We start from the raw sequence: 25,326 nt of genomic DNA, 5'->3' as shown, positions 1-25,326 counted from the left end.
TGAGTTGTTTTTTTTTTGCCAAGGCTTCTGCGCCCTTATTTCTTTGTTTTTCTTATTTTAATGCAAGAGCCCCGAGAGTTACTGTCACTTATAAATTGACAAAGTAAAACAACATTTAAGAAATCTCCCTCTCTCATCTCAAGAGCAACCTGCTCAGATGCTGTGTGTTAGAACATAACGTGTTGGTCCAAGTGACCAAGATACTACTCCTCATAACTGCCTATTCACTGATTTACAGCTCAAAGCAGGAAAATCATGGAACTAACTATTTGGAGAATGGCAAAAAGAGACGCAAGAAAAGTTGTGCGAATTTTGTAATGGTTCTCCGCATATACAACAGGAAAAGAGATGCCCTCTCTAAAGACTAAATCTGCTTGCCTGAGGATTAAAACAAAGATTTGGTGATCTCTGTGTACTCACCAGGAGCAGGTAGGAAGCTATCATCCAGGCTGTCATTCAGGCATGTCTCAGTTGGATCTGAACTATATCGCTGGAGAAAGCTGTCTTCTCTCACTGGAAAGCCCTGCTGGTTAGGGTAAAGCATTGATTAAAACAAGATGTATGGCACACTGTTTCCAATAGCATAACACAGCCATTCCAAATCTAAAGGTAAACCTTGATGGCCTGTGTTTGTTTTAAGCACTCAATGATATTGAAAAAGCTGTGAAACAGTTTCAGTTTCTGCCTGTGGTCCTGAATTATTCAGACTTACCCCATTTCTATCAATACAGGTTATAGTTGTAGAATTATTGCTGGTAGCACTCTAAAATAGAAGAAGAGGGAAAAAAGTTTCATTGTTTTTGATTTAACAGAAGTGACATACTAGATTACCCGAGTGCATTTCATACCTATAAAAACTGTTTGGAAAACATTAACGTTTATTTTGGCAAAAGATCTGAACCAGGAAAGCTGATGCCATAATGTATTTAAAGTGCTACTGCATTTGTTGGTTTTGGTGCTGCTGCTGTAACAAGCTAGCATGAGACCGTCCTGGACTTTGCTCAATATGGAAGCTTTTTGGAAATAATTCCATACCAATGAACTTAAGAGAGGTGTCCGTGAGTTTGATGGGCTGCTGAAAAATCCCTGGTGTGGAATGAGGTATTCATCTGCATCTACAATGTCCTCCATGTCTTCCTCTTCCATCAGGCTTCGGTAAAATTTTGAGTCTGTTGGGCTTGGTAAGTGCATTCTTTCATCACCCTGTCAGGAGGCAAACCACAATGAGAATCTGAGATTTTGAGTTGCACCATTAATCACAGGTAGACATTTATCATTTCTCCCAACAGCTCATGACATAAAATACAAGTTCAAACTGAAAGCAAGAATGGCAAAGCTCTGTATTCATGGCAGCTGCTTCACTATAGCACTAGATCTAGCTAGTCCAGCATCCTGCTTCCAAAGTGGTTCACCAGACACCTCGCAGAAGTTTTAATGATGATGCTTGTGGGCCTTTGCCCATTGTTCTTCCCCAGGCAACTCATTTTCAGTGTACCAACAACAGTCCAGGTGTCTGAAGTTGGGATGTGTAGAACCTACCTTAAGAAGTTTCACTAGTCTTACTAGACTTCTTTATGATTCCCTTAAAATGCTTCAGAGATTTTGCCGGAGCTGAAACCTCTAAATTTACACTGAAATTTGGGTTCATGCAAAATCTGGTGCTAAGTGAGGACAGTCATAATTTTTGCTCCACAACACAGCCCCCTTCAGAGGTGGGGTGCTGTTTAGCACGTCCTTCCATTATTGGAAGAGCTGCAAAAACTGCCTCCTGCCTTCTGTTAGCAGAGATGTCCACTGGATCACTGCTAATGGAAAAATCACAAAAGCATTCTGTCTAGCTGATTAGTTCAAGAGCTAATACGGATCACAAATACATCGAAATCATGTTACCAGATTATATAACTTGTGTTGAATTTACCAACTGAGACATTGAAATTTTTGTTTTTAGCTTTATAGAAAACAACAACAGTTTTGCACCACTTCAGCCATTTTAAAATAAAATAATTTTATTATGCTAAAATAATCTTAAAATTCATTTTTTCTTATTGCTTTCCTTTAAAAAGTAGTTGCCACATTACTGATAGTCAATACCTGTATAACTAGGTAGCGCTGGGGGTCCCGAGCCATTTTGGAGAATTCTGCTATCAGCTCCCGAAATTTGGGGCGACTCTCTGCATCTATCATCCAACCTTAAGATAGGAGAGAGGGAGGGAGGGAGGGGACGGAGTTAGAAGTGACACTTGAAAAACCAGGAACATCTGCTAGTAAGAGAGTAAACTATAAAAGGAACCAGAAACTTCTGATTCCCTTGCATAATACTGAACACTAAAGGATCCCTAGAATTAGGAAACCATCATTGCTTCTTTACTCCAAAAAATCCTAGGTCTATAACCTGGTATCTGTAACACTGGGGGGGACTGACTTGTTTTGTCTGCAATCTCCATCTGAAAACAGAATCCACAAGCACAATACTGTCACAATTTGTGTTTTTGTTTTTTGGTACACCTACTTTGTTTATTATCTTGTCTAATTAAGAGTTCTGGAGAACTCAAAGTTTGTGAACACTTGGGTTGGTTTCAGTAAATGTACTTTCCTGGTGTGAATTTAGCTTTAGCTTTGTAATTTACAGCAGATCTGTCATAAATTCAAAATGAAGTATTTAATGCCACCTAGTGGATGATTTTAAGTACCATTTCTTAAGCTGAGAAAGAACACTTCTACCAGGTTCCTTATATAGCATTTAAGGAGGGAGAAAAGATTCATACTTAAGTGGGATCAGGAGGTGCCAACTTGAATAAAATATTGTGGGGGCCCAGGTAAGCCCCACCCAGCATAATCTATCGCATTACGCAGTGCACACACAAATAATAAATTATTATTATGATGATAAAAATAATAACGAATTATTACCCCCCCACCAGCCCCTTCCCTTGGTGCACATAGGAAGTCAACATGCTTCAAAATGTCCAATTCCCCCTTTACTAGATGAAGAGCTCCTTGGGGAGGTGGGGCAGTGGCTTACTTTCGAGTAAATGCAGCTAGGCTGGAGCTGGAAATGTGGGGAAAGTTCAGCATCCACACAGAGCTAGGAGGGAGAGGGCATTTTCTTTCCATGGGAACTGGTGGGAGGGGCTTGCAGGGGGCAGAGGCAGCCGCTTCACACCTTTCTGGGCCTGTCAACTGACTGGTCACCTCCGCAGTGCTCCACGTGCTTCATCTTTGCCTCCCTGCCCTGGGGCTGCGGCTTGCGCCTTTCTGGGCTGGCCAGCTGACTGGGTGTCGGGCAAAGCTGGCGGCCAAAGAGGGGTGCTTGAGGCAGCCACGAGGATGAGGTAGCGCCAGCGCCAGCCAGAGCGCTTGCTGTGGCAGCCTGGCTAAGCGGAGTCTCGACCGGCCATGCCGCCTGCGGAGTTGCTCTGGCCACTGCTGAGTGTGCGCTGAGGGCACCCAGCGGCATGAGAGAGGGCGATGGGCAGAGGCGTGCCGAGGCCTTGGGCATGATCAACGAAAATCCATCGTGAGATTGATGTGTTGGACATGCCTGTGCTAGAAGAAAGGACACGGTAGCAAGGGTTGGGTGATCTGGTATGGATAGAGGGGTAATAACCTCACTCCTCAAATCCTTATAAACAGTGCAAGCAGTGCACATGAGCCACTGACTTAATATTGCCATCTCCACATGGCCATAACTGTTTTTCCAGCGCAATTTTTTGAAATCAACCCTCAGGTACAGCTAAAGGCAGTATATTCCATCTTGCATAAGTAGAAAATAATCATCCCATTGACAAAATTTCCTTATTGTGGCCAAATCATTCTGTTGCTCAGTATCATATAGGTGCTGTCTAATTAAATTATTTGCTTTACTGAAGCCCAGTGTTAATAACTGTTGTGGTGATAAAACAGAAAAGTAAAACTTTTGGTTGACAATTTTACCCCATTAGTGCTCTCATGACAATCTAAGGGTAGTAGACCAGTGGGGTTTAAATTTAGTGTAAGCCAATAATTAAATGCCCTACACCAAATCTAATTCAACAGAGGGGAGATTAGCCTCCAAGACCAATGAAGCATTTGGAACACAGGATGGACCAGAAAAGAACTGCCTTAGGCACTTAGATTGAACAGCTTCTGTAGATCCAAGGTGAGCGCCTGTCCAAATCTGAGCCCCATATAATAACTGCTAGGCGTTTAGCTTCAAACACTTAAAGTGCTGATGGTATTTGATTGCCACCTTTTGTATTGAGAAGTGTGTCAGAATTTTGGTGCTTTGAGACACGTTTTCCTTTGCATATTTCTGATGTGCTCCCCAGGACCCTGTTGACTGAAAGTAAGGCCAAGGTATTTAAAGACTTTAACATGTTTGATCAACTCATTATCCATATACCATCTATGGGCCCTATAGTTTCTTGAAAACAGCATGACTTTGGTTTTCTTGTAATTCACAGCCAGCTCTTCTCTTTGGTAGTATCCCGAGAATGCTCTCATCTTTTTAGGCCTGCTTTTGTTTGAGATAGAAGTACCGCATCATCTGTGTATAAGAGTGTAGAGATGGCTTTTGTGGCCAATTCAGGGGCATGATACTCTGGGGATGTTAAGTTCTGGACAGTATCATTTATATATAAATTAAACAGTGCAGGAGCTAGGATACAACCTTGCTTACCTCCCTTTGTGGCTGGTACGGATCCTGTGAGTTGCCCATTTGTAGAGCAACACACTTTCAGCACAGTGTTCATATAGACATTGAATCAAGGAATTGACTTACATTTGACCATGATCATGTAGACATCTATTGTACAAATGGGAGGCTGAGGCAACCGCTCTCCTTTCTCCAAGACAGAGGAAATTTCACTGGCTGGGATACAATCATATGGTTTTGATCCAAATGTCATCAATTCCCAAACTGTGACACCTGAAATGTCATAGCAAACCAGAATGTTAAAGACTCATCCTATAGGGAAGAAGCCTCCTCTTTCGCCTGCAGACGCGCAGTTGCTGTCTGGGGACGTGGAAAGACTGCAGAGAGGACTGCAGGGACCATGACCCTGGGCAGGAAAGCAGCACTGAATACATCTGCTGCCCCAGCTAGGCATACACCAGCTCATAAAAGCAAGCAGGGAAGGGCTGGGTGATGGGCTCCATGGGGTGGTGAAGGATTCTCTCTGTGAGGGAGTCTTTCTGACCTCTAGCTGTCTACATGCTCTCTCATCAGAATGGTGCATGTGATGGTTATCTCCACATCAGAAGCTAGGTGTTTTCAAAGGGGGCCTAGGCCTGCATTGTTGTCGATACATTAGATACCTATACAAGGGATTTGGAGTTTTTTTGTATGGGAGGCGCAATCCATCATCTGAGGCCCCCCGCCCCAGCTGTAGTCTGAAGTGGTACAGCCCAGACACAGCTTTACTGCCTCAGAGGAACAAAGCCTTAACCTGCACAAATATACACTTCTTTTAAGGTCCTGTTTAGGAGCTGAAGCGTAAAATTATGATAAAGAGCTGAGAAAAATCCCTTTCCTCACATACATATTAGTGAAATGTTTTGTGTATTTATAGTCATAACATTCAATAACTTTTCCTATTAAATATATTCTTACATCATGGGGGGGGGAGCTCTTTCAGAAGATCATAAAATCTGCTCAGCTGCCTATCACCATAGCATTTCTTTCAGCCTTACCATAACTCCAAACATCACTTTGGTGGGTGTAAATGCGATGCAGAATAGACTCCAGTGCCATCCATTTAATAGGAACCTAGGAAGGAAGATAGCAACGTAATTGCTAAATCTGAATGCTAAATAGTAAGCACTGAGAAACAACTGGGATGAGTGCAAGGATGAGTTACAGTGGTACCTCGACTTACAAAGGCGATCCATTCCGTGGCGCTCTTCGTTAGTCTAATCCTTCGGTTGTCAAATTGTCTGTTTTGTGCATGCGTGAAGCACGATTTTGCGCTTCTACGCAGGCGCAGAATGCGCGCGGGGCGAAAAGACTTCCAGGTTTGCCGACTTCATAAGTCGAAACCTTCGGAAGTCGAGTCATTTGGATGTCGAGGTACCACTGTATTTTGAAAAACTGGATGTAAGAAGACAGCCAATTAAACAGAAGAACAGAATGCATTTTGGGCCTGATAATACTTATGTTGCATAAAACTGTTGTTCAGAATATATAAACTAGAAGTTTGCCACCAATAACACACTTTCTATTTATAACACATATTATTACTACCGTATGCATAGCTGCTTCTATTGAGCAGAGTTTAACAGATGGCTGCTAACACAGATAGATAACATAGTAATGCCAGTGCTTTGTTTATCAGTTTAAATTTCAGTTTAAATGCATTTTTGTCATCTAAGATATTGCATATTAGGAAAATGTTCAGAAAAGGGCAAACAACACAATCAAGGGGATGGAGCAATTCCCCTTTGAGAAACGGTTGCAGCATCTGAGATTTTTTAGTTTAGAGAACAGCTGAGTGAGAGGTGACATGCTATAAGTTTATAAAGCTATGCTTGGCTTGAAGAAAGTGGAGAGGTTTTTTGCTTTCTCCTGTAACACTAGAATTTATGGACATTCAATGAAGCTGAATGTTGGAAGATTCAGGACAGATAAAACAATGTAATTACTAACTCAGCATGTAATTCAGCTATGGAACTCCCTCCCACAGGAGGCAGTGATAGCCACCCAGTTAGATGGCTCTGAAAGAAGACTGGACAAATTAATGGAGGATTAGGCTATCAATGGCTACTTTCCACAATGGCAGGAATGCTTCTGAATACTAGTTGCTGGAAAAGGCAGGAGGGGAGAGGGCTCTTGTGCTCAGCTCCTTTTTTGTGACCTTCTCACATGTATCTGGCTGGCCACTGTGAGAACACGATGCTGGACTATGATAGCTGGATCTTTTTGTTTTCTTATGTGGGCAAGAGATTTCTTCAGGGACTGTATGGGAGTGATTCAAAAACTCTTGAGGCAGAAATGCACCAGAATTCTATCAAACAAACCAAGAAGAATAAATTATTATTATCTTTCTTACTTTTCCTCCTTCTGCATGGTATTCCTTTTCTTCTGCACCAAGCAATTTGGCCAATCCAAAGTCAGTAATCCTCACATGCTGAGGAGTCTTAACCAGGACATTCCGGGCAGCTAAATCACGGTGTACCAAACGACGTTCCTCCAGGTAATTCATTCCCTGCATCCAATAAATAGTTGTAAAAATCTTTTTTCATCACCCCACACCAATAGCCATGCTACGTAGAATATTAAAGGTCTATTGCTCTATACAATAAATGGCCAGTTCCAACGAGATTTCACCATTGTGGGAAATGGTTGCAAAGGTGGAGAGTGATTAGATGTTTTTAGGCTTATACTGCCTAAGTATATATTGTCACAAAGATCCTTCCAAAACCTAGGAAAGTAAGATTCCACTACCAGGTTTAGGTGCCAACTTTGGATCTTGTGTTCCTAACTCTGGATTCTCATGTTTTAGGACTACATAGCCTCCAACACCTCCATGGTTACTGGCCAAAGAGGTGCATTCCAATGACGGCTCTATCTTCCCTGTCGACCAAACTCACGTGGAACCATTCCAAGACTGATTGCGCATGGTATACAAGCACTAGCTGACACACAATCAGATTGGTGTGCTGCTGACATGAATCAAGTGAATCCATGCAGAATTTGGGATGAGGAAGCATTCTTGTGTGATTCCTTCACAAGTTTGCATCTCAAACCTTCAGAGTTTCCTCCAGATACTTTTGCTGTATAGTCAAACCTCGGTTCCCAAATGCCGAAAACCCGGAAGTAAGTGTTCCGGTTTCTGAATGTTTTTCGGAAGCCGAATGTCTGACGCGTCTTCCACTTGAGTGCAGGAAGCTCCTGCAGCCAATCAGAAGCTGCGCCTCAGTTGTCAAACATTTCGGAAGCTGAACAGGCTTCTGGAACAGATTACGTTCAACAACTGAGGTTTGACTATAGATCGGTAAATATACATACAGTAGTAGTAAATGTTGGGTGTATGGGAAAGGAATCATTGGAATGTTTCTCCATGTGCTGAAGTCTGCACAGATACATTCAAATCACTGCTTTCAACACATCAACTAAGATATCAACTCATCTCAAATGGTCATAACACCACAAATATATGTCACCATATTAATCCAAAGGATCTCTATATACAGCCTCCTTCAATTCAGAACTTCACAGAGGAAATGAAGAGGGATTCAGAGCAGCAGCAGGAGCAAATTCATTTGTCATGTGGGTGGTGGAAAATGCTGCATCTTTGGGCTGACTAAAAACCGTGAAGGCAGAAATCCTCTATTCTCTACACCATTAACAAATAGCAGAATTTATGTTTTCATGCTAAAGTAATAAACTATATTTGTGATATTCTATAGTACAGTGGTGCCTCGCTAGATGAATTTAATTCATCCCGCGAGTTGCTTCGTATAGCGAAAAATTCGTCTTGTGAAGCGTGCCATAGGAAACTTCGTCTCGTGAGTCTCCATTGAAATCGCAAAACACTTTCGTTTTGCGACTTTTTCGTCTTGTGAGGCATTCGTCTAGCGAGGTACCACTGTACTAACAAATACTTCCCTTGTTTTGTAGTTGTCATTGTTGGTACATGACTGTTAATAACTGTAACCAGAACCTTTACACATTATGAAACACTGGCATCTTATATGCTTGTGAAAATGGAGCCTTTGAAAGAACTACAATCAACTCATTTTTGAAAAAGGCCAACAGAGAAAAGGCCTGTTAATGCTTTTGTGTGTGTGTGTGTGTGTGTGTGTGTGTGTGTGTGTGTGTTAAATCCCCCCAAACAGAAATGTGACGATGACACAGTAGTAGGAAAATGTTTTTCTCCCAAGTGTCCACCCCCATCCTTTCTCCATTAACCTTGGACCAACATCATAGTATCTACTAAACATTTTCAGATGAACTCCCACAATATGCTAAGGGCTCCCAATATTGCCAAACAACTTACCCTAGCAAACTGGCAGAAGGCCACAAAAAAGGCTTTTTTCATGAAATAAATGTAGCTTTGATGAGCTGTTATTCTCAAACAAATCAAATCAACAACCCCAACAAAATCCTATCAAGAGTAACCTCAGTCAAGGACTTTAATAGTTACAGTTTATTAAATCAGCTATTCCTTCCACAATTGAGTATATGCATGTATTATGCTATAATATACTGTAACTAGAATGCCATGTATTAGGTAATAATCTATTTGATCTCATCCTAGAAAAAGAGGTGATTTACAGCATAATTTGATTATATACTAGTTTCTAGATTTAGATATAGATAGTAACTGCATCTTTCATAGTACTCTGATATTCCACTTCAAAATCCCCTCCCTTTTTTATTAGGAAGGTTATGAACTGCCTCTTGAGATGCTTTTGCGCTGAGAAAAATTCTATGCTTCAGATAATTAAAGATAACATCCTTCAGAAAATGTTATTTCAAAGCCATAGGAAGAAATAAAGGAATGAACTCTGTGGAAAAGCACCTTTGGGATCTGCTTTCCTGCTTGTGTGATGGATTTGCTCTGATTTATAGACAAGCAGAGTTGGCCTTTTACCAACCTAGAGAACTTCAAGACTAATACTACTTACCCAGTGTGCGTCTTAACTTTGAAAAATAATATTAATAAAACAAATATGCACCACCAATCCATACTGTGTGGCTAGATAGTTTTAAAATTCAGCTGAGTTTTCAAAAACAGCTTCCCAAAAATCCAGAATTCCTAGTGGATGTAATCATAATCATTCCCTTCTGTCTGCTTCAGCTAGCTCTTTAAATTGTATAATATCAGTCATTGTCAAGCAGCTAGTTGAAATTAATTCCTTAATTTACCTTTGCAATCTGCACACACCAGTTGAGAAGGTGCTGGGATCCAATGTTATCCTTGTGCTCTCGAACGTAGTCAAGAAGGCAGCCATAAGGCATAAGCTGCGTGACGAGCTGAACAGTGGAGGTGAGGCAGATTCCCAGCAAACGGCACACATGGGGGTTGTCAACACTGGCCATGACATAGGCTTCCTGATCAGGAAAAAGAGGAGAAAAAAGAAACTGAAGCACATTAAATGATATTGTTAAGTAATTAGGTGGGGGAAATGGCATTGTTCATCACGCTTTGTGCATGACTCTACATTTTAATAAATATAAATACTGTTATAAAGAATGAGGTGGTAGAACTGCTGCATAAATACAAAGTGCAAATGGAATGCCCTACATTTCAGAGTTAAAAGCTTCCTGCAGACAGTAGGGGTGGAGAAGAACCTTTTTGAGCCTGAGGGTCACATTCATTATTGGGGAACCTTCTGGGGGCCACATGCCAGTGGGGTCAGGGCCAGGAGAAAAAGTGATCGGAGCAACTGATCTAACTCAGTAGGATACATTCCAGTCATCCGAAAGTCAGAGGTTTCTAACTGCTTTCTGCTGCCCTACCATCCATGGAACATGGTGAACTAGTCCAAGTCAGATGGAGAGTAGATCCAATGAAACCAATGGATTTAAGCTTAATCGGTGCTTTTTTCTGGGCGTACGCAGGAGTACACATAGCCCTAAACATTTTGTGAATATAAGTTTGACCTCATTGAAGGGCAGTATTTCAATATGAGTAGGAAAATGAGAGTTTAAGGAAGTTTATAATGTCTGATGTTTTATTGTATTTTTAATATTTTGTTGGAAGCTGCCCAGAGTGGCTGGGGAAATACAGCCAGATGGGTGGGGTATAAATAATGAATTATTATTATTATTAGTAGTAGTAGTAGTACCCCTAAACATTTTTTAGAACAAAAGCACTGAGCTTAACTAACATTGGATAATCATTCTCTAGGCAGAGTAGGCACCAGCCTATGGGCCCCACACCTTTTAGGGGCCACACAACAATGAATCAAAATAATGCTAATTTGATCTTGAAATATAATTACAATCAAGCTTTCTTAGTTCAGTGTTATCCCACTACAGTCCGTGCACAAGGCCCCCCCCCCCGGATTTTGACTGCCTGGGGGGGGGGCTCCACAGGGTTTAATCCGGCACCAATCCTCTGCATGTGACAGAGATTATTCACTACAGTATGTGGAATCAGTTTTCAGAAGCTTCTCTTGGCAATTGTAATATCTGCTGCAGCTCCAACTTTTCCTATGTGGTTGTTGTTGTGGTTGCTGTTATTTAATTCCTTCCTTCCTTGATGGTACACACTACACCCTGAGTTCTGGGGTCTGGGAATATAAACATTGGTGTAGATATGTGTATAAAATGTAGTGTGTGTGTGTGTGTGTGTGTGTGTGTGTGTGTGTGTGTAAGTGTAACACATACCTATATTAACAAAACATTGTAAAAAGTTATTTCGAGGAAAGTTTAAAGACTTGTGATACTGCCATTTACTGTAGCTGAATCAGAATGGTGAACCAAATTTGCTTCTTCCTCTGCTTCCTGTTATGTCAGATACATGCTGTATTAATTTTTTAGTTAAGTCAATATTCCCCAAACTGTGCTAAAGTCCAACTCACCCTCCTGCAAAAAGTTGACCTGAAGTCTACTAAACTGGGAATTTAATTGTATGGGATGTGTGTATATGTTGGCCACACAGAAAATGGAGCTGTTCCAGAATTTGACAGAGCTTATTAAATTTGATACTGCCAAGTGAAACAGACGCCAACCCTCAAAGAGAGAATAATGAAGCCATTGTGCAGTCATCTGTTCTTTAAAATGCTTGGAGAAATTACAGCAAAGCTCTTGTTTTTACACTTTATCTTGGAAATCTCTGAGGTACGCCATGACCTGCTGCAAGTATGTGTGGTATTTGATGGTAAATCTCCTGAATTAGCTCTTATCCTAATAAAGTCATTACGAGCTGTGGCTGGAGAATGAACTGGATTTTAATACTTGCAGAAAAGTTCAGAAGCAGCAGAACTAATGGCAGATCCTGCTGGTTTACGTAACAGTGGAAAAGGGAAAATGTGAGGAAGGGAGTTAGCCCCACTGCCCAACAGGATTGCTGCATGCTAGAACACAACACAGAAAGGGGACCTCTTAGTTGGATTAGAACATTCCAGAAATGCACCTACAGTGGCCCATGCAGGTGGGACTTCAGAAGCAACAGCAAAATAAGCACTGTGTGTTTTATCTATGTTTGTATTATTTATTTGTGGATTACTACAACTGATTTGTCTCATGGAGGGCAGGATGCAAATAAAATGTATTATTATTATTATTATTATTATTATTATTATTATTATTATTATTACCAACTTACATTTTTCAAAAAAGCACCCAGCACCAAATATAAAATGTAAAATTATACAGCTGCACACAGATGTCTTTTCACTTTCTTTTTTGCAAGGTTTGTTTAAAGGAAGAGTTTTGAGTTTTAGAACCCGCTTTATGGATTTGAAATCAGGACACAGTTGGCAGTCTCATCAACCTTATTGAAAGTTAAGAAAGACACTCATGAATTACTGTGATTTTCCACTTTCAGCATGACTCCTCCAAGAAATGAGATTGCATGGCTAAACATCAGTGTGAACAAGACAGGGACCACAATCAAACACATTTGTCAGTGTGGTGTAATGATTAACATGTCAGGTTAACCCTTCCTCCCCCAGCTGCAATCTCCACAAAGATTCCCCTTATGTGGCATTTAGGCTTTTAAAAGAGAGAGCTTGCATTAGCACTAACAAAAACTTAACTGAGGCAATAGGGGATTGAGGAATGGAGGGGTCAAGGAAGGGTGCTCACTGGCCAGGAGGTCTCATGGGCCAGGGGACCTTTGCTCCTGCTCTATACAACCCAATACATGGAAGACATTGTGCAGAGAAACACATGATAGTTCATAGTCTTGGGATCTGGATACCTGAAGGACACCCTACTTCTGTACAAACTTACTTGGCCTACAGAATTCATCAAAATTCTGACTCTCAGTGCCCCTGACTTTGGAAATGAGATGGGCTGCACAAAAGACAAGCCTTTCTCTGCTGAGGTGCCTTAACTGTGGGACACACTCCTCCTGCTTGTTTGCTCAGAGCCATTCTTAATGGTCTTCCAGAGGCACTTTAAAATGATACCATTTATTCAAACATTTAATGGAATCTAGGGTCTTTTAGGATATTTTCTTAAAGGGTGTAATGTACTTTAGGATTTTGATGTATGCGGCTGCTGCTGTTGAGAGGGAAAATTTGTTTGTTTGTTCATATCTTTATGTGGGAACGAGTTCTGAGTCTTTTAGGCTAGGCTAGGGTCAACACCATAAACAGATTCATCTGCTACCTTACAATACTCTGAGGAAGAAACAATAGTGGAAAGTGTGGTGTGGCTGTGTCACTCATCTAGCCTTCCTCTGGCTGAGTCACGGCTGCAACCAGGATCCAGGAGAGGAGGGGAAAGCCAAGGGTGCAGTGCAAAGGCATCAGTGGAGCCAATCCAGTGTTTCTACCAACACATTTGCACCAACCTGGCTGCCCCCTGGCCCATCTCCACCCTGGAATGCAGCAGAGAGTCAGCCAGAGGGTGAGCAGCTCAGCCCCCCCTGGCCATCTAGTACTAGCTAAAAAGAAAGAAAGAAAAAGATTAGGCTCTTCTGTTGGAGTAAGTGGACATGAGAAGGCGTTAACTTCCTTCATGCATGCAAATCATCCCATGGATGAGCTGGGTGCCAAGTCAGTTGCTATAGTATTACCAGTGTAATCAATGCATGTCAGCTCAGGGTGTTTTGTCAGTTTGTTAGACTTCAGTTAGTGTGACTGTTAGTCGGTGTTACTTGTCCAGCGTTACATCTTGAATTGCTGAACTTATTTAGAGCAACAGAGATCCTTTGTTTGCATCTGTATATATGTTTATCTCCAAAAGACTACAAGCAGTGGTGGAGCATCCCCCGCCTGTGGCCAGGATGAGTGTGCACCAACGCAGGGCCACGCAGGGCCAACGTGGGGGTGGGGGGCACCGTGGGAGCGGCCCCTGCCTCTAGCTAGAGGGTGCCATGAAAAGGATGCAACAGCCCACAGTGCCCTCCCCGCAAGCAGTTCCACTGGGAAAAGCATCGCTGGGCTCACACGGCCAGGGCAAAGGCCTGTTGCTTCCTTCTCAGGTGCCCTTCATCTGGAGAACACTGAGAAGGACACAGCTGCTCACGACGAGGCAGGGCTTCCCAACCCACAATAATCATATGGTTACAAATTCATTTTTTGGAGTACAATCACCATCCTAGACCAACCGTTAGTAACCTGACGATACTGAAACATCACTTTTCCTTTTATATGTCTATGGTTGATGGTTGTTTTGTTCAGCCTTACCTCTTTGGAGAAATACTGATGCACCATGCATGCTACATGGCAGCAACCATTGAAAGCTATTATATAAAATCATTATTAGGAGATAACACCATGTGCATGTTTTTGCTTTAATATGAAGCAGACTTTAAAAGTGGCATGATTCTTTATTTTTATTACGTTTCCAATGGTGAGAGGAGTTAGCTTTTTCTCCTAGACAAAGTATCTGCAGATTTTTTTTTCCAAATTGATAAACAGATCTTCAAAAATGTCCTTGAAATATAAAGCAAATCCCACAGATACTAAAGTGAAACAAAATGTATCAAAAGCAACTTCCTTATTTGAAAAAAACAGCAACTTTGTAACCCCAGCCCTACTTTTGCTCATATTAAGAATTTGTTCACTTTGAAAGTTTTAGACGATGCAATTGAAAACTGGCTATTACAGGCTGGCAGGATTATCCTCAGGGAGAGCAGGCAATGATTTTATGGCAGAGGAAACCACCACTTCCTCCTGGCTTGCATCAGTTAGGGCAGAAGTTGATGATGTTCCACCCCCACCTTGCCTTAGTGTTTCCCCGGGTGTAGAATTTCCCTCCCATTGACCACAATTGCAAGGGGAGGCAATAAACTATACCAGCTTAATGGGTATTTTTTTCTTTTGCTGGTTTAAGAGCATGTTGGGGGAACAAGGAGGGTTAGGATCCTGTAGACCCTTGGCCTTTCTCATTTTGGCCCCCACCATGGGCCAAATCTCTTCCTGTAGAACAATGGTGGAGGTCTCTGGGCATCTCTAGCCATGAACCTCCTTCTCTGCCTGCAACAGTTCTCTTTAGAATAGGGTTGCCATACGTCCAGAATTTCCTGGACATAGTTGGAATATGGCAGATGGAAGCCGTGCCTGGGCAGAAATTGCTGAAATGTCTGGGGAAATCTAGACATAAGGCAAGACATGTTGGAACCTCAACAACTTTGGCCCAAAACTTTTTGAAATATGGCAACCTTACTTTAGAATTACTTCCTAAAAGCATTTGATGGAAAATGTAAAGTGTCTCCCCTCCAAACCCAATTAAGGATGAACATGCATTTGTGAGCGCAGGAACTGAAGCCAACAATAAATTTATATTTGTCTTCATGCTATAAAATCCCAACAACCAATATTTCAATGCTTCAAAAGTGTGTGTGTGGGGGGGGGACTCACGTCAAGAATTTCTTTGTTGGCTTTAGGTGATGTGGCCTCTCTCAATTCCTTAATTGCTACAGGAATTTTAACTCTCTCGCCTTCTGGAATCCAAAGCCCCTGTAAAATAAAAAGGTTACATTTAGCATAGAACTAAAGAGCAAAAGTTTGGATGAAAAGTATATGGAGACTTCAACAGTGATTTGAACGCAGAAGCCAACAATGAGCTAGGTAACCCCTCAGGGTTAAGTATATATCACAAAATTTATGGAAATGATCACAGAATCATATGGCAGGAAGAGACCACCACCCTCTCGTGTTCTGACCAGGGTTTGAATAATGCAGTAGTTCTATTTAGGGCTGCCATATGTCTGGAATTTCATAGACATAGCTATGATCCAGCCCTTGTAAACAGCATTTGGGCAGAAATAACTAATCGCTGAAATGTCTGGGAAAATCTGTCGGAAGTGTAGATTTTGCCAAATTTCCTAAAAGATTGCTCAAAACTTCCTCTTTTCATAGAGATTTTGCAACGCTTTAATTAACATCTTACTCAAATGTGAGAAGTGGCAGCAGCAATGGCCCAGATCAGATGTAAAATGGCCCCATCTCCTAGCTAGGGAACAGAGAATGCAATATGAGCATTCAGGCTTCCTCCTGCTCCTTCTTTTTAGTTAATGTTAACTAGGTGCAGAACTGAATCTGTACCACTGGTGTAACCACAATTACTAGTAACCATGACTAGCTTTTAAAACAAAGTTTAAAGTTTAAAGATTGTTTCTAATCCTATTTTCAGTTTCTGGCTGAAGGAAGGGAGGGGAAAGAGCAGTGAAGAAGTGTTACTTCCAACATACAATTAGAGAACATTCCGATTAATCTGAATAATTCATTCCTTTTCTGACCTTACCTTAAAGACGGTACCAAACGCTCCGGAGCCAAGAACTTTGATTTTTTTAAATTCGGTTTCCTTTAGAATCCTTAGGAGTGCCTGGTTTGGTGCCTCCCCACTGGGCGTCAGGGGTTCAACAAGCTGTCAAATACCAAAAGAATATGGTTTAAAGTTACAGGTAGGTAGCCGTGTTGGTCTGAGTCGAAGCAAAATAGAAAAAAATTCCTTCAGTAGCACCTTAAAGACCAACTAAGTTTTTATTTTGGTATGAGCTTTCGTGTGTATCTGAAGAAGTGTGCATGCACACGAAAGCTCATACCAAAATAAAAACTTAGTTGGTCTTTAAGGTGCTACTGAATGAATGGTTTAAAGTGATAGGCTTCCTACTTTTTATATTAAAAACAAAAACAAAACCCAGATAGGATTACCTCTTTTTTTTTTTTTGAGAAAACCAAAACTGGTGACAAACTTACATTTCACCAGATTTTCCTGAATAACATAATGTAGTACAAGGCAAGGAACCCACAAGATTGTGAGCCTTGTTTTTAAAGCTCAAGGTAAGCAAATCTATCATTACAGTCTGAAGGTCAGGTATGAAATCTCAAGTGTCATGGAGAAATGGAGGCTCCAATGTGTTTAGCTCAAATATGAGCTAGGTTCTGTCCAGAATCAACAGGGTCACAGTATGGCATAATATCATGGCCATGACAGATTGCACAATGGCCTTGAGTAGCATGTGTAGAGTCCTATTTACCTAGGAAGAATATACTATTGTTTGAGTCCTGCTAAAAAAGTGTTATCTCCCCCCACCCCCGATGTGCTTCTTTGAGGGAAGACAGCTGGATTCCATGCAATGAATAGGAAATAATTGCTTATTAGCACTGGTAATTTGCAAAAGACTCCAAGACCCTGGCATACATTGTTTGTGTCAGTTTTGGGCAGCACATTACGAAACAGTTTGCTGCACCTACCTCTCTTTCTTGCAGCAATCTGCGCAAAGTACGTTTTCTAACAATGCGACGCCTGCGAAGGTAAAGGCCAATGCCCAATGCGATAACGACAAAGCACAGGATTCCTCCAACGACTCCAGCCGCAATGGATGGGATCTTGGAACTAGAAGGCAAAAACAGAAGTCATTATCTTTAATCTCATATGAGGGTGAGGAAGCCAACTCCCTATCTACTGAGTATCCAAAGCGGAGAATCTTGATTTTAAATGAAGGGGGGACAAAATAAAACTACGGTAGATTATTCTTCTAGTTCTGCTCCAGGGCAGCTCACCTGGAGCCTTCATCATATATAGTTATGTGCCAGGTAAAAAGGTTTCTCTTCAACCAAGCCTTGGGCTGATTAGTATTCTACAGCCTTGTAATGTGATGGTGGTGTTTTTTTTTGGGGGGGGGTTATGATTTACTTGTGTTTTTATTTTGTAAACCACCCTGAGATTTTGTGATGAAGGGCAGTATATAAATTTAATAATAAACTAGCTGACCCGGCCATGCGTTGCTGTGGTTCTTTCCTGTGACACCCCCCCACCCTGTCATGATCCATGACGTATCCTGCCCCTCCTCCCTCCACCCCGGCTCATCCCTGTGTTTGGGTAGGATACCCTTCCCTTTGTTGTCCCTGGGGAGTGTTGGCCCCTCCCCCCTGTATTTCCATACCTTGGCCCCCACCCTTCGAAAAGGAACTGTTAGGTTCTGGGTTCTATTTCCCAGCATGCACTTTTGTCTGAACCTTCCGTTGTTCCTGGGGAGTGTTGGCCCCTACCCCCGGTATCTTCCTACACTGGCCCACATCATTGGAGAAGGAGTTGTCAGTTTCTGGGTTCTATTTCCCAGTATTTACTTTTGTCTGAGCCCTCTGTTGTCCCCTCCCGCCTGTATCTCCATACATTGGCCCCTGCGAACGAATCGTGAACATTTCTATATATTTAGATTAAGGATAGGGGATGATGATGTGCCCTGGGACCCAGATAACTACTTAAAGAATCCCAACCCCGGGGGTGTGTGTCAAATAGCGAAGCCCCATAGTCCCGTAGCAACAGACAGGCCCAGACAGAAGGAGGGGGGGTCATATGGGCCTCTTGGGACGGGCCTCCGAATCTAAAGGGGGCCTCGGTCAGCATATTCACAATCAGTAAAATGATAAAAGTAACAAAAGGGTTAAAAACAGGGCCACATTATCTACCTGGCCCGGGCCCTGTAAGGGCCTGGCAATAAAAGGTGCATTCTGAAGTACCCGAGTTTTTCAGTTCCATAAAAAACCCAGGAAGTGGCAAGGGGAAGGTAGGGGATTGTAAATGGGGTGGTTATCTACCCCCCCCACCCTACGTCAGCCCATGACCTATTTGGGCTCCTCCTCCCCCCCACCTCCCACCCAGGGCTCCATTTGGGATAGTATTTAATGGGCTGTAGACCTGAGGCCTAGTATGTAAAATGGAGCCAAGGCCTCCTGTTTTACAGGATCTCGTGGCAGAGGCGGGGTTTGTGGGTGTGGTGTGTTGTTGTGCCTAATCCCTGTGACTGGCCCCATGTGTCCCGATCCATGATCTATTCAGGTTGTCCCCCCCCTCCATGACCAGCGTATCTCAGGACGTTTTTAAGGATGGTATTTATTTTTGTCTTGTGGATTTGGGGGGGGGGTAGTGGTGCTAAATTGTAAAGTAAAAACCCCTTGCTGTGCCCCCAAGTGTGTTGATGTGGGTTATCTACCCCCCCACCCTACGTCAGCCCATGACCTATTTGGGCTCCTCCTCCCCCCACCTCCCACCCAGGGCTCCATTTGGGATAGTATTTAATGGGCTGTAGACCTGAGGCCTAGTATGTAAAATGGAGCCAAGGCCTCCTGTTTTACAGGATATCGTGGCAGAGGCGGGGTTTGTGGGTGTGGTGTGTTGTTGTGGTTTATCCCTGTGACTGGCCCCATGTGTCCCGATCCATGATCTATTCAGTTTGTTTCCCCCCCCCCATGACCGGTGTGGTAGTGTTGCTAAATGGTAAAGTAAAAAACCCTTGCCATGCAGGGGCCTACATAAATCAAAGGCTGTGCTGTGCCCTGTGCCACCCCCCCCCCAGGCGGGCCCCGACCTCCACTTGGCAATGTTGGTTTTTTGGTGGGGTTTTTTTTGGGGGGGGGTTAGTGGTGCTAAATGGTAAAGTAAAAACCCCTTGCCATGCCCCCAAGTGCGTTGTTGTGGTTCCCCCCCCCCCGAGCCTGTCAGGGGCCTACATTAAACAAAGGCGTAGTGGTGTGATAATGGCCGCCTTGGGGGATTTTCAGTTGCTTGGTTGATGATGATGTCATTTGGTTTGTGGGTGTGGCTTAGATTTCACAGGAAGGGAGGGGTTGGAGGGGGGTACTACGCCACTTGAGGGCACTGTTTGACTTGGTGGAAAAGCAGGTCTGTACCTGGGCAGGTGTGTGATTTGAGGGATTTTTGCCCCCAACAACGCTCTAGGAGTGGCCTGGATCGTTGTGTCAAAATTTCAGGACGATCGGTCAAGCGGTTACGGAGAAAAGTGTCAAACGCAGTTTCACGATTTTTACATTTTTATATATATAAACATTAATGCAGAGCTGTGACAGCCAGCCTAAATCAACATAAAAATCAATTGACTGTTACATATTAGCCTTATTAACAAACAGAAATCTGAAGAGGAGGAAGGGGAAAAAATGGAAACTACAGAACAGTCAAAATTATACTAACTTGCTGTGCTTAAACTGTACCTTTCCAGGGACTATTATATATACACATTGGAAATTCATGTTGTATATTCAGAGGGTCATTAGATTTCTAGTGTTTCAATATTATATCTTAGCCATAAGCAAAACACATTTTAACCATGAAATATGGTGTGTGTGTGTGTGTGTGTGTGTGTGTGTGTGTGTGTGTGTGTGTGTATACATGTTATGTTCAGTATAGACATGTAATTAATTAGCAATAGTTAGCAATAGTTACCCATTAGGACAACCTTCAAGCCCTGGTCCTTTGCACCTGTAAAAAAATCACACACACGAACACAGAGAGAGACGGAGAAGAGGCAGCAGAATTAATACGTTTACTGCTAGATTATTCAATGGACATTTCAATTTTTTTGCCCTGCACACATTTTTTTAATATATAAAGACAACAAGCTTGCTAAGGAAATACAGGACCTGGGAAAATGTCAAGATCCCTGAACCAGATGCATTTGTTAAAAGAGTAGAGTACATTGTACTAAAGGAACAGCTTCTAACGCAACTGTCTTAAGCATACTGGGAAGAGAGCCTGCCAGAACATTATTCAAGTCCATTATTCAAACGGTGCACAGAACCTCCAATTCCTGCCCCCCTCCCAAAGTACAAATTCAGTCTCTTCAAAAGCAGTGCCTTATTCACAGGCATCAAAAAGATGACACAAAGCATCCTATCACAAAGAAACAACTGTTTGCTGGCCTACATGAAAGGAACCAGCAATTTTGCTGTGAGTGGACAAAATGCTCACTTTTAACATTCTTGCTAGTAGAAAAGTATTGGTTTAAAATATCTGGGGATAGAACTAACACAAAGGGATATCTCTCAATTCCAGACCTCAGGCTATTCAGTGCACCCTGTGTAACAGAACAATTTTTTGTTTGAGGGGAAATCTTTAATCTCAATGACTTGACTTATGACGTGCAAGGTGATTTTATAATGGAGGAGCAAAAAACACTGATTTGCCCACAAAAGGCTAATACAGTTCTGTTTCATGGATAGCAGAGATGTGTGTATACCAGAGTTTCTCAAGATTTAGAAGCTGTTTATATAAACTAGCTTCTCCTTTAGTCTATACATTTGGGATTTTGTGACAACAGTCCACAGAAGTTGTGCATATTTTAAAGAATCAGAAATATCCCCTCTTAACATTCTTAAACAGATAAACTGCTGGGAATATGTGCACAGATGCAGCGACGGAGCCTCCCTGGCCCAGGGAGGGTGCATGTGCAGGGCACACCATGGAGGTGAGGCATGGCCAGGACAAGCCGCAGGAGCAACCCCTACCCATGGCTGCAAAGCAGGACACGCTCATGGCACCCCGCAATCCCAGCACTACCTTGCAAGACCTGCAAAAACAACATGGGGCTCACGGGGTGCCGTGAGCAGGCATGTGCCCTGGCCCTGCAAGCCCAGTGCTGCCTTTGTGAGCAGTGCTGAGTTCACTGGGAGGGCACCATAAGCTGCTGCATCCTTCTCATGGCACTCTACAATTGGGGCGCAGCTGAGATGGATGCAACGGGCCTGTGCCCCGGCCCCTGTGAACCCAGTGCTATGAGGCTAGGAGCCAGGGTGCATGTCTGTTCCCTCCTTCTCAGCTGCCCCCAATTGGAGGCTGCTGTGAGAAGCGATGCCACAGCCCACGAGGCCTCTCTGCAAGCAGCGGAAAAGCTGCTCTGGGTTCCAGGGGCCAAGGTGCACGCCTGATGTCTCTCTCTCAGCTGCCCTCCAGTTCTTTAGGTGGAAGTCACAAGACTTAAACGGACAGAAGTTTTCTGCATATATATTCTGTTGTGTATTGAGTCAAAGGATTTTATATCTGAATTACTATTGTCTGTATTTGCATTAGGGTAAAGCAGGCACCCCCAAACTGCGGCCCTCCAGATGTTTTGGCCTACAACTCCCATGATCCCTAGCTGACAGGACCAATGGTCGGGGAAGATGGGAATTGTAGTCCAAAACATCTGGAGGGCCGAGGTTTGGGGATGCCTGGGGTAAAATAACTGCCTTTTGGTTCCCGGAAGGTACAGCTACTATTGGTTCATTTAAGCTGCTGTATTTGGATCCTCTGTCTTATTGGTTCCCTCCAAAAGGCAGCACTGTGATTGCCTGATATTGTTCCCTCCAAAATGTATCCCTTTCTAGCTAGTCCCCCGTCCAGATAAATGTAGCTTTCCTCTCCTCAGAGCTCAGTCTTGTTTGCTTTAATAAAGAAGTGTTACTAGAGAACTGTCTCCAGCATATTATGTCAAGAGGGCTGAAATCACCAGAACCTCTTTTTTGTTCTGGCACCCACAGCACTTCTATCATTACATGAGTGCTGGCACTGCATTTATTTTTTCAACCAAAAATAGCTTTGAGTGCACGTATCCCTTTTAAAGATCTGTTGGGAGAGGATGTGGGAAAAGGCTATTAAGTTTACAGCATGTAATGTTTTGAAAGAAAATATGATGAAAATGATGTATAGATGGTATTTAACACCGGTTAAATTAGCAAAAATTTATCATACGTATGAAAATAAATGCTGGAAATGTAAAGCTGTGGAAGGACCCTTTTACCACATGTGGTGGACTTGCTCAATAGTAAAAGACTTCTGGGAAAAGATTTATAATGAATTAAAGAAAGTGTTGAAAAACACATTTATTAAAATACCAGAGGCCTTCTTATTGGGCATAGTCGGAAAAGAAATTCCCAAAAAAGATGTTACTTTCTTTTTGTATGCCACAACAGCAGCAAGAATATTGATAGCTAAAAACATGGAAAACACAGGAGATACCAACCGTGGAAGAATGGCAAATGAAAATGATAGACTTTATGGAACTGACTGAACTGACCGGGAGACTCCGTGACCAGAGAGAAGAGTCGGTGGAAGAAGATTGGAAGAAATTTAAAGTTTATTTAAATAAATATTGTAAAATTGATTAGTATGAATTGATTGGAAGTGGTTATAAGCCAGGCATCCCCAAACTGCGGCCCTCCAGATGTTTTGGCCTACAACTCCCATGATCCCTAGCTAACAGGACCAGTGGTAGGGGAAGATGGGAATTGTAGTCCAAAACATCTGGAGGGCCGAAGTTTGGGGATGCCTGTTATAAGCTGTAGGTTTAGAATTTAATGTTTAGATTTAAAGAAAGTTAATGTAATTTGAGATAAAGGATTAAGAGTAATTATGTTATAAAGGTTAGATAGTGTGAGTTAAAGATATTATTTAGAAATTGCTAAAGATGAATGAAAATGAACTGCAGATAGGGAGGACTTGAGGAAGTCACCATAAAATGTGAAGGAAAGTTTATGAATCAAGAAAGTTATATTTCGTCTTTGTTATTTGTTTTGTGTCTGTGTTTATTGTTATGTACTTGATATGTTTTTGATGTATTTCGTTTTATTATAAAATGAATAATTTTTTTTTGAAAAAAAGAGAGATCTGTTTAGGGCTAGGCAATCCTGTTGTACCATAAGGGAGTCCCTAAATACAATATATTAAATATCCACCAGGTGTCAGCACGGTTCTAATCCAAGAGGTTCTTAAAACTGGGCCTTTTTGGGGGCTGCCCACATACAACTAGGTGTGAGCCATTATGATGTCTCAGTCTTTTAGAAGTGTTAACAAGCTGTAAGAGTGGGACCCAAATCAGAACAGGGCTATGGCACTGGGAAAGGGTCTCTTTTAACCTTTCCCTTCACATCTCATCTCATCTTGGCTCATGGGGGGGGGGACATGCAGGTTGAACCTTAATGACATCAGTTAAAATAATTGGATTTCAACCTGACAACATTACATATTTTTCTGTATACCAGACACAACAGCTTCAGCAGTTCCACCTTCAACTACTACCGGTAATCTCTTTTAAGATTTGATATGCCCCCATGTATCAAATCAATTTCTTTAAACCTAAAACACCAAAATCACTTCCAAATCTTTAGAATGTGCCAATTCTGTTTAAGTTTTGATTGTATCTTGTAAGTTAATTTTCTAGTATTTTTGTTTACACAGTTAAGATTCACAAATTAAAATACTTACCACTTTAATTTGCTTTAAAATAAAGTATTTCTACTCACCCGCGAACACAGTTTGGATGACATAGTTGACACACTGAATTTTCATCTGCATATTTCCAGACAATGGTATCATTTTCACCCAAAATACCAGCAGGGCACGACTTAACGCAATGAGGACCATCTTTTACATGGGCACACTTCAGGCAACTGCCTGGACCCTGCATAAGAAATAAAGACATTGGGAAATAAAATACTTCTGTCCGTGAGCTGAGAAGTGCACTAATGGAATGGCATAAAGGTTAGTAAATGTCAGGCACCAGAGGATCCAACCCCCCACAGTAGGTTGCCAGGAATGGAAAAGACAAGGAAAGTTCTTGCCAATGTTGTTTATTCAATATTCACAGGGAGAGGCTAAGAAACACAACCTCTTGGAGTAATGGTGTTGCTCTGCATAAATCTCCACCCGCCTTCTCTGCTCCTTCCTCCTTCATCAACAGCACCACCCACCTTACGGTTGCTGCTTAGGGCCATGGGAATGTGAAGGGGCTCTCAATAATGGGTCAGTTAGTCTTGTTGTTAAGATGCATGCAGGGCTGGCTCTAGGTAGAGTCCTGGTGGCGCGGGGCGCCAGGGCACCGGGCCGGTAGGGAGGGCACTGCGTGGCGAAGCCGCGCGGAAGCCATGCTGCGCCCTGCGAGGGCGCTGGAGCGATCTCCGCCCCTCAGTGCCAGGGCGCGCGACCTGCTCGAGACTGCCCTGGATGCATGACCAGCCCTACGCAGCCAAAGCACATATGATGTCAGCCAGAAAGTGGGGGAGGGGGCATATAAATGTAGAGATGTACTTTCATGGGGCTTCCTTCATGGGGACAGGAACCCTGAGTGATCAGGATTCCCATTCCTGTGGAAAGAGCCATGCACGAGTATGCTTCCTTTGGACTAATGCGGACTAGTGGGGACACCAATGGCACACATCAGTGCTGGAGATAGCGCAATCCAGCAGGTTATTGAGAAGCCCTTCATACAGCTGATACCCATGGCTACCAAACACATTAATTGCCTCCTAGCTGGCAGGCTGGTCAACAGCTCCTCCTCAGAACCATTCCAATTTGCTTGCTCCTGTGCCCTCTTAAATTCCACCCAGCCTTCTTGATTGCTCCCAGATTTGTTCCCAGCCTTTCCCCCAACTGTGTTATGCCACCGTTATGATTGCCTTCTTTCTGGCAGTAATTGTGGTAAATAATGTTGCAGGCGAGATGTTTAA

At 42.6% G+C, this 25,326-nt stretch overlaps 1 protein-coding gene across 3 annotated transcripts in view; it reads right to left on the bottom strand.

Annotated features, from left to right (window-relative positions):
* The window catches only part of EGFR (epidermal growth factor receptor), a 147,742-nt gene that overhangs the window by 2,736 nt on the left and 119,680 nt on the right, over positions 1–25,326 (bottom strand). For 2 of the 3 annotated variants that reach the window (XM_035101351.3, XM_035101353.3), the window contains 13 exons: positions 24,124–24,281; positions 20,291–20,326; positions 17,302–17,443; positions 16,349–16,471; positions 15,463–15,561; positions 9,848–10,033; positions 7,026–7,181; positions 5,671–5,746; positions 4,760–4,906; positions 2,092–2,189; positions 1,036–1,203; positions 713–763; positions 421–526 (listed from right to left, as the gene is read on the bottom strand). In XM_035101351.3, coding sequence (XP_034957242.3) covers positions 421–526; positions 713–763; positions 1,036–1,203; positions 2,092–2,189; positions 4,760–4,906; positions 5,671–5,746; positions 7,026–7,181; positions 9,848–10,033; positions 15,463–15,561; positions 16,349–16,471; positions 17,302–17,443; positions 20,291–20,326; positions 24,124–24,281 — 1,546 coding nt within the window. The remainder of the gene's footprint in view (positions 1–420; positions 527–712; positions 764–1,035; positions 1,204–2,091; positions 2,190–4,759; positions 4,907–5,670; positions 5,747–7,025; positions 7,182–9,847; positions 10,034–15,462; positions 15,562–16,348; positions 16,472–17,301; positions 17,444–20,290; positions 20,327–24,123; positions 24,282–25,326) is intronic. The other variant, XM_035101352.3, reaches the window with a different exon arrangement.

The sequence above is a fragment of the Zootoca vivipara genome, chromosome 11 (assembly GCF_965207765.1).
Source record: "Zootoca vivipara chromosome 11, rZooViv2.hap1.1, whole genome shotgun sequence".
NCBI classification, from domain to species: domain Eukaryota; kingdom Metazoa; phylum Chordata; class Lepidosauria; order Squamata; family Lacertidae; genus Zootoca; species Zootoca vivipara.
The sequence above is the reverse complement of the archived record's forward strand: the minus strand, read 5'-3'. Positions and strand labels throughout refer to the sequence as shown.